Source organism: Pipistrellus kuhlii, unplaced genomic scaffold (assembly GCF_014108245.1).
Source record: "Pipistrellus kuhlii isolate mPipKuh1 unplaced genomic scaffold, mPipKuh1.p scaffold_m20_p_11, whole genome shotgun sequence".
NCBI lineage: Eukaryota > Metazoa > Chordata > Mammalia > Chiroptera > Vespertilionidae > Pipistrellus > Pipistrellus kuhlii.
Genome location: NW_023425416.1, coordinates 51,390,151 through 51,397,980, shown reverse-complemented (window position 1 = coordinate 51,397,980; position 7,830 = coordinate 51,390,151). Strand labels below are relative to the sequence as shown.

General features: G+C 69.2%; 2 protein-coding genes across 4 annotated transcripts; one reads left to right on the top strand and one right to left on the bottom strand.

Annotated features, from left to right (window-relative positions):
• Nucleotides 1-294: 294 nt before the first annotated feature.
• On the top strand, nucleotides 295-3,545 carry LSMEM2 (leucine rich single-pass membrane protein 2). Its single transcript, XM_045579640.1, has 4 exons — nucleotides 295-316; nucleotides 2,031-2,204; nucleotides 2,282-2,437; nucleotides 2,612-3,545. The coding sequence occupies exons 1-4, from the start codon at nucleotides 295-297 to the stop codon at nucleotides 2,743-2,745; spliced, it is 486 nt and encodes a 161-aa protein (XP_045435596.1). The 3' UTR covers nucleotides 2,746-3,545.
• On the bottom strand, nucleotides 1,407-7,782 carry IFRD2 (interferon related developmental regulator 2). 3 transcript variants are annotated; one of them, XR_006741182.1, is made up of 13 exons: nucleotides 7,552-7,782; nucleotides 5,783-5,902; nucleotides 5,629-5,713; nucleotides 5,393-5,517; nucleotides 5,163-5,320; nucleotides 4,955-5,005; nucleotides 4,704-4,873; nucleotides 4,518-4,623; nucleotides 4,097-4,234; nucleotides 3,900-4,028; nucleotides 3,733-3,828; nucleotides 2,299-3,641; nucleotides 1,407-2,191 (listed from the first exon to the last, which is right to left on the bottom strand). XR_006741182.1 is itself a non-coding variant. In XM_036432238.2 (12 exons), exons 1-12 carry the CDS (start codon nucleotides 7,607-7,609, stop codon nucleotides 3,561-3,563), a joined length of 1,317 nt encoding a protein of 438 aa, XP_036288131.1. In that variant the 5' UTR covers nucleotides 7,610-7,782; the 3' UTR covers nucleotides 1,407-3,560. The 3 variants fall into 3 exon arrangements, 1 of the variants encoding a protein (XP_036288131.1); XR_006741181.1 differs by having other exon boundaries at nucleotides 1,407-3,356; nucleotides 3,403-3,641; XM_036432238.2 differs by having other exon boundaries at nucleotides 1,407-3,641.
• Between the last annotated feature and the right edge of the window lie 48 nt (nucleotides 7,783-7,830).

Sequence of the window (7,830 nt, the reverse complement as noted above, 5' to 3'; positions counted from 1 at the left end):
TGCCCGAGGCTCCGGGCTGGCATGGATGGCAGCGGCAGGTTCGCAGGGAAGCCCCGGGCACATGCATCGGTGGAAGCCGGCCCTGGTCCGGGCTCCATCACCAGCCAGGAGCCACTGGCCACGGGGGCCGCTCGGCTCCTCCCTCTAAATATAGCCCCGCCGGCTGAGCTCAGGCTTATTTTGGGCCGAGCTGGGAGGCAGCCAGGCCTTCGCCGGGCTCTCCGAGGAGCCACGGCTGCCTCCATCCCGTCCTGCGTCTGGGGCTACATCGGCCTGCCAGCCCGCCCACCCATCATGCCGGAGGCGGCCCAGGAAGGTAGGTGACTGAGGAGGGCAAGGCCCCAGGGTGGCCCTGTGGACAGGGGAAACCTGCCCGTCCCGCTGACCTCCCTCCCTCAGTCACTCATCAGTCCCCAGTCCCAGCTGAGCAGTGGGGCCTGCACCGTCCCTGGAGGAAGACCCCCTGAGGCCTGCCCATTTCCCTGGGGACGGCCGGGAGGGATGAGGGCAGGGGGGGCCACCCAGCAGGGGGAGGGTTAACTGCAGGCTGCACCACGTGAGTGTGGGACAGCTGCCTGGCCAGTTCAGCTCTTCCTTCAGGGAGGAGGAGGGACTGGGGGTTGGGGGACGGGGTGCAGGAAGCATTTGGGCACATGGCCCAGGACTGGGAGGAGCGAGGCTCTGGCTTCCTCCACCTTGGGCCCGAGTGGCTCCACCTGGCTGAGGCTGGGTCTCTTGGCGGGTCAGTGACTACGTGACTGGTGGCTGCTCGCTGTCTGCCCCCATGCCAAAGGGGAACGGGGCCCAGCAGGCTCAGCCAGCCAGCGCCCCATCACTTTCAATGTTTTAGGCGGGAAGGGGGGGGGTCAGAAAATGATGATTTCCCTTTGGGTGGTGGGTACACAGTGCAATTTGCCGACCATGTGTCATAGAAACGTATTTTAAAAATCAAGACAATTAACAACTGGTAGCAAGTATAGCTTGCCCTAGCCAGTTGGGCTCTGTGGACAGAGCGCCAGCCTGTGGTCTGAAGGGTCCCAGGTTTGCTCAGGTCAAGGCCACGTACTTAGGTTGCAGGCTGGGGCCCGGGCCCTGGTCAGGGCGTGTGTGGAAGGTTCCGACCTGCTATGTCTCTCTCTCATCGATATCTGTCTCTCCACCTCCCTTCCACTCCCTAAAAACCAATGGAAAAATGGCCTTGGGTGAGGATTAGCAACAAAGAAAAAACTTTTTAAGAAAAATATAACCTGTAGAAATCACAAAATCAATACTTTGATGGATCCAAAAATGAGTAATTAAAATCCAGGAAAAGTGCAGAGCCCAGGCTGGGAAGAGGCCGTGATGATGAGGGAGCCACACAGATCAGGCAGAGACCCAACCAAATGGGTCCAGAAGGCCTTTATCCCCCCCCCTCAACTTAGCACACATGTGCGTACACATGTGTACATGTACATTTTCCCAGTGGAGATGCCCAATGGTGTCAATGGTGTACCCTTTTGGGGCAGTGGGCAGCCATTCTGGGGGACAATTTGAAGACAGTTTTTTTAAAAGTCCCTGCTTTTGGACCCACTGATCCTGCTTCTCAGAACCTGTCCATATTCACGACTGGGGAACGGAGAGCCTGCCGTCCTCAGCAATGGCATCCTCCGCTGGGCAACCGGCTCCCACAGGGACTGGAGACAGAATCGCCCACAGCCCGGCGGGCGCCTGGGGCAGTGGCAGGTCTCCCCTGGGGTTTTGAGGGAAAACAGCGGCCCGGAGGGAGGCTCTGCCCGGGGAGCGGAGCAGGAGGCAGGACTGAGCTGCCCCCGAGGCTGGAAACCGCTCTGGCCGTGAGCGATCAGAGGAGCACCTGCGAGGCCGAGGGGCTGGGGAGGAGGAAACACCTGAGCACGCTGGGCCCCGCCCTCCTGGGGTGAGCCAGCTATGGGCTCGGGGTCATCCTGGCTCCACGATTCCGGAGCTGGACTTAGGGGGTTGAGCCCACGGCCCGTCGCCCTGTCCCCACCTTCGGAGCCCGTGCTGCCTCTGAAAGACACCCAGAAGGAGGGGGCGACCCACTGGCTGGAACAACCGTGCTGCCCCCGCAGACACCACGGCACCGGCACCGGCACCGAGACCGGGGAGCCGGGCGGCACTGGCCAACCACGTGCAGGAGGTGCACCTGCTCCGGGTGGAGTCCATCAGCGACCTGCACGGCGGAGGTGAGGGGGGCGGAGGGATGGGGGGACGGACGGCCAGCCAGCGCCCACTCCTCTCCTGACGCCCCGTCTGCCCGCAGGCTTGCTGTGCCCCTACCTGGCCGAGGAGGCGCAGCCGTGGGACGAGCTGCTGGGCCTCCTGCCTCCCGGCTGCAGCCGCGGGGCCTTCCTGCTGCTGCTCGCTCTGCTGGTGCTCGCCTGCCTGGCGCTGGCCATCCTGGGGGTCTACCTGAGCGGTATGGGGGGCCAGGCCAGGGGGGACCAGGGCGAGGGCGTGGGACTGGAGTCCGAGCAGCTGCCGGGAGCGGCTGGAGACGAGAGGCCGTGCGGGTGGGGTCGCAGAGCTGGGTGGGGGGGAGTTACAGGGTGAGGGGGCACATGGCCTGATAACCCCCTCCTGCCGCCCGCAGTGCTGCAGAGCGAATCCCTCCGCACTACGGCGCACACCCTGCGCGCGCAGGAGGAGACCCTGCTCAGGCTGCGGCTGGCCAGCCTCAGCCAGCTGCGGAGGCTCAACGCCAGCGAGGCCGGGGCGCCCAGCTGAGACGGGCCGGGCTGGAGTCGGGGGGAGGCGTCTGTGGGGAATAAACTGGCCCTTGGCAGGTCCCTCCTCTCCCTCTGCTGCTCCACACCACGTCCTGAGGGTTTCTGTGCCAGAGCCGGACCGGGCCCCACGGCTGGCTGCCCGCCGGCCTCCTCGGGCCAGGCCTGGCCAAGGCTCCCGGGCCAAGGCCCTGCTCGGGTGGCCCAAGGTCAGGGGACGCGATGCCAGCTCCAGGCTCCTCCTGTGGCCGGCCAGCACGCCATGGCCTCCCCGAGAGCAGGCTCCCAAGTCTGCCCCACCCCACTCACCCCAACGTGGCCAGGCTCCCCAGAGGGGGTCCGGCCTCAGCTCTCAGGACAGGCCGGGCTGAGCAGGAGGGCACCTGGGAGGCTCCGGAGGGCTCAGCAAGGCAGAGCTGGAAGAGTGAGCTGGGCCCAAGCTGGGGAGGGGATTGGGGGAGGGGAAGGGGTGGAGGGGAGGGGAGGGGCAGGTAGACACCCAGGAGCCAGGGCCACAGCAGGCTGGCAGTTTAATCACCTCCAATGTCTTTAAAAGCCCGCACACGAAGCCTCCCCTCCACACGTGGTGACGTTCGGCCGCGCCTCCCTGTCCTCAGGGAGCGGTCATCCCGGGACAGGTGCGCCTGGCCTGACGGACACAGGGCAGCAGAGGCCCCTGGCCGAGGGCGGGGGTCCAGAGTGGCCTGGCTCCAGCCGCCCACCCCCGTGTGTTTTTGGTTTAGCCGTTAAAAAAATAAAGCGACACTTCCCGGCAGGGACCAGCTGTGCGCCGTCTTCTGTCAGATCGGGCCGGCCTCACAGCACGTCCGCCCGCTTGTCCCGCACGCGGCTGCGCGCCTTGGTCCGCGCTTTGCAGGCGGCTGCGTTGTACAGGTGCTGCGGGGGGCAGGGGGTCTGTGAGCGGGGATGGGGGGAGCCAGGGCCCCTCCCGCCCCTGAGGAGCGCCGGCAGCGGGACAGGGGCAGACCTTCTCGAAGCGGGAGACCTTGCAGGCCTTCAGGGCGGCGGCGTCCAGCACCAGGGCGGGGCCCAGGCCGAAGACGTCCCGGAGCAGCTCGTTGTTCTGGGGGAGAGGACAGTGAGCGGGGCGGGGTGTGTGTGTGTGTGTGTGCGCCCTCCCGGCCCGCTCCCCACCTGCAGGTGGTGGTGCAGGCCGGACCCCAGCACGTCCTTGAAGGCGGCGTAGACGCGGCGCCGGGCCCAGCTGTCCACGTAGAGCGCCTCGAGGCCGAAGCGGACGGTCTCCTCCTCACAGTCGCCACCCTGCGGGCACAGGGCGGTGAGCGGGCGGGCGGGCCCGGACCCTCACCGGGACGCGCCCGCACACGCACCTCCACGAAGCGCAGCACGGCCCGGAAGGTGGCGCGCTGGCGCCGGCGGTCGGCCTTGGCGCGGTGCTTGTTGCTGTCGGTGGCCAGCGTGCGCAGGGCGCCGCAGAGGGCGTCCATGTCCGCGTAGGTCAGGTCCTCCTGCGGGGCGGCAGGCGGGGGCACCGGGGCCTGAGCTCCGCAGGCTGCACGCGGGCTGCCCTCACCCTGCCTGTCACTGAGGGCGTCACTCTCCTGTGCCGGGGCCCCGGGCCCGCCTGCACCCGCCTGGGCCGGGGGGCCCTGCTCCAGGCCCCGGCACAGGCCCCGCCTGCCCCCCCGTCTCTGCCGGCTCTCGCTCTGACTGCAGGCTGCCCTGTCTCGCCGGCACCCCCGCACCAGCCGGGGAGGGGCACAGGGTGTCGGAGGTGCCCTCCCGGCACACCTCGAGGTCCCGGGCGAGCTCGAAGAGCAGTGCGATGGTCTCGCCGGCGGCAATCCGCAGGTTCACAGTCTCACTGGACAAGAGCTGGTGCAGCCGGGGCAGCTGCCTGGGGAGGGGGCGAGCTGAGCTACCTGTGTGGGCTGGGCCCCTCCCGCTGCCCTCCCGCCCGGGGGCAGTCACCGCTACCTGTCCAGGATGTGGCTGAGGTGGCTGCCGGGGCAGATGGTGAGCAGCAATGCCCAGGCTTGCAGGGTGGCACAGAACACGCCATGCAGGTTGGCAGGGGCTGTGGAGCCGCCCGCACTGCAGGGCCGGCTGAAAACCCCCTCCAAGCAGGTGAGGCAGGAGAGCAGGTCCTAGGGGCACGGGAGGAGGGGAGCGGCTCAGGGGCGGGCTCGGGCCTGGTGCCCCACTCCCTGCGCCCACAGGCCACGTACCTGGACGTCAGCGGCAGCCACGTAGCAGCCCAGGCCCAGAGCAGAAGCACACTGTGGGGAGACAAAGATCACGGTCAGAGAGGAAGCCCTGGTTCCCGCGGGGCTCAGCCTCAGAGCGGGGGGCGGGGCGGCCCTGGCACAGGAGGAGCCGCCTCTCCGAGGAGGGATGTGGAGGGAGGGGAGGTTGCGCGGGGCACCGCACACTCACGTGGAGCCGGGCGGAGGGGCTGGCGGTGGGGTCGGTGAGCACGGACACTAGGAGGGGCTGCAGGCCCTGGAACAACTCCTCGCTCTGGGGCCCGGGCCCCAGCTGCACGCAGAGCAGGCCCCCCAGGGCGGCGGCCAGCGCCTGCTCCTCGCCCTTCCCTGCGGGGACGCCTCCAGTCAGTGTGCACCAGGGCAGCCCCCCGCCACTCAGGTGCCCACGGCGCACCCCACCTTTCCGGAGGCACTTCTCCAGGGCGTCGGCCAGCGTGAGGCTGCGCTGCAGCAGGAAGTCGGGGAGCAGGCGGGCGGCCAGGGCCAAGCGCAGGCTCTCCAGAGCGCCCTGCCGCGTCTTGGCACTGGGGGGCAGGGGGAGGGGGAGGGTGTCCTGAGGGCCAGCCCGGCCCGGTCGCACCCACCACCGGCTGAGCAGGGACAGGGGGCAGGCGAGTGGCTGGCAGCCCGGGTACCTCTTATCGGTGAGGCAGTCCACGTACTCCTTCAGCTTCTCCTCCAGCTCCTCCTGCTGGCCCTGCTCGTCCACGGCATCGCCCCCTGCAAGGCCACCTGGTCAGCCCTGGCCCCGAAGGCCCTGCCGGTCCCTGCCGAACCACCCGCGCTCACCGAGGCCGTCCTCCGCCGCGGTGCTGGCGAGGCTGGGGCAGTCGCTGGTGGTGCTGCGGGCCTCACTGGCCGCCTCGTCCTCACTGGAGCCCGAGTCCGCCTGGGCGCTGCTCTGAGCACCTGGGAGGGTGGAACAGACCATGTGGCTGCCTTCTCGGATGAGTGAGGGCTGGGGTACCTCATCCAGCCTCACGGCCCCCCAAAACCAGAGGCTGCCCCTCCCAGAGACGAGAAAACCAGAGGCGGGAGGCACAGGGGCTGAGCCGGGAAGCAGGAGAAAGGGAGCGAGGCCGACCAGGCCCAGCCTAGGGTCCCTGGGAGAGCCGAGCCCAGCCCACTGCCTCTGAAGCCCGAAGGCCAGGTGGAGGCAGAAGGGGCTGTACAGGCCCTGCCTGAAGGGGGCGCATGCCTAGGCTCGCCTGGGGGAGCTGTCACTGGCCCGGATGATGCCCCCAAATGGCCAGAGCAAGAGTCAGGGACTTGGCTTACAGAACAAGACAGACCCAGGGTTCAAATCCCAGCGGCACCTCTGAACGGGGTGCAGGTCAGGCGCACACTGAGTGCCCAGTGAAGGCCCTTCTGGAAGCGACAGGCTCACCCCCACCATCGGCCCTGGGGGCAGAGCCCAGGCTTCCAGGCACTGTCTCCTGAGCTGCCCTGGGCCAGCCCGGCCCTCAGCCCTGGGGGGGTGAGCACCCAGGCTCCGCCTGCCCTGGGAGGTGCAGAAAGGGGTGGCCCCTGACGGCAGGAGCCCCTGGAAACACTAACTCGGAGCGTCCGGCTCAGCAGAACTGAACACCCGTGTGCGTAGGTTCTGCGAGGGCCGGGGCAGCGGTCACAGCTGAGCCCCCAGGGGGTTCTGGTCGCCAGGCTGGTCCTCGCCCCAGGAGCTACACCCTCCATGTGCCTGCGGACAAAGTCCGACCCCCACGCGGCCGCTGCTCCTCTCCTCTCCCTCCCACCAGCCAGGCTCCCAGGCCCGGGCCTCCCGGGGCCAGGCCTCTGCGCCACCGGTTCCCTCCGCGTGTGGCTCTCTCCTTCGCCTTCTCAGGGCTCACCCAGAAGCCCCAACCCTGAGGCTTCCCTGGCTGCCTACCCCTGGGGCTGGCACACTCCGCGAGCTTCCCCCCAACCAGCCGTTCTGGAACTGCACGACCCTCTTAGCCGCTCTCCCGCCCAAGCCCAGGTCCCTGCTCTGCCCCGCAGGCACCCCCAGCGCTGCACGCTAACATCTGTTTGCTCCGCCAGACACTCCTGGCGCCCGCTGATAAGCGCTCCGGCTGCCTCCGGCTCCGGGGCTCAGTCCGCCGCCTGGGGCCGGGTCCACCCAGGCCGCAGGCCCGGGACCCCCTTTGCCCCCTCCCTCCCTCTCTCCCTCCCTCCCTCCCTCCCTCGGTGCTCCCCCAGGCCTCCCACCAACTTCCTAGTCCGGCCCAGGAAGGACCCGGCTTGGGGAGGGGGCGAGCTTCCTTCTCCGTCCCGCGGGTTTGGCTGACAAAGCAGGCAGCTGGGCAGGAGGAGCAGAGGGGAAACCGAGTCCGGGGCGCCCACCGCGTCAGATTCGGGGGCGCAGGCTCCGGACGCAGCGGCGCGCTCCCCTCGGGCGCACACGTGGCCGGGTCCCCGGGGGCACGTGCGGGCGCGGGAGCTGCGGGGAGCGGCGCCCGCTGGTGCAGCAGGAGCTCCCGCCCGGGACCCTCAGGGACACCGCGGGGACCCCTACCGGGACCCCCGCCCGCCGCCCCTCCGCGGCCCGCGCCCACACTCACCGCCTCTGCGGCGCGGGCCGCCCTTGCGGGGCGCGCTGCCCTTGCGGGAGCGGGGCATTCCGGAACCGGGCGCGAGGGGCGCGGGGTCAGGGGCCCGGCGGGCTGGGGCTCCAGACCAGCGAGCCGCCGGCCGTTGCGCGGAGCTGAGACTGAGGCGGGCGACGGGAGCCACACGCCGCGCGTACCACCATCTTCGCGAGGCGCCCCGCCCTGCCAAACCGGTCGGAGCGCCCCGCCCTGCTGGACAGGTTGCCGGGAAGGCGAGTTCCTGGCCGTCCG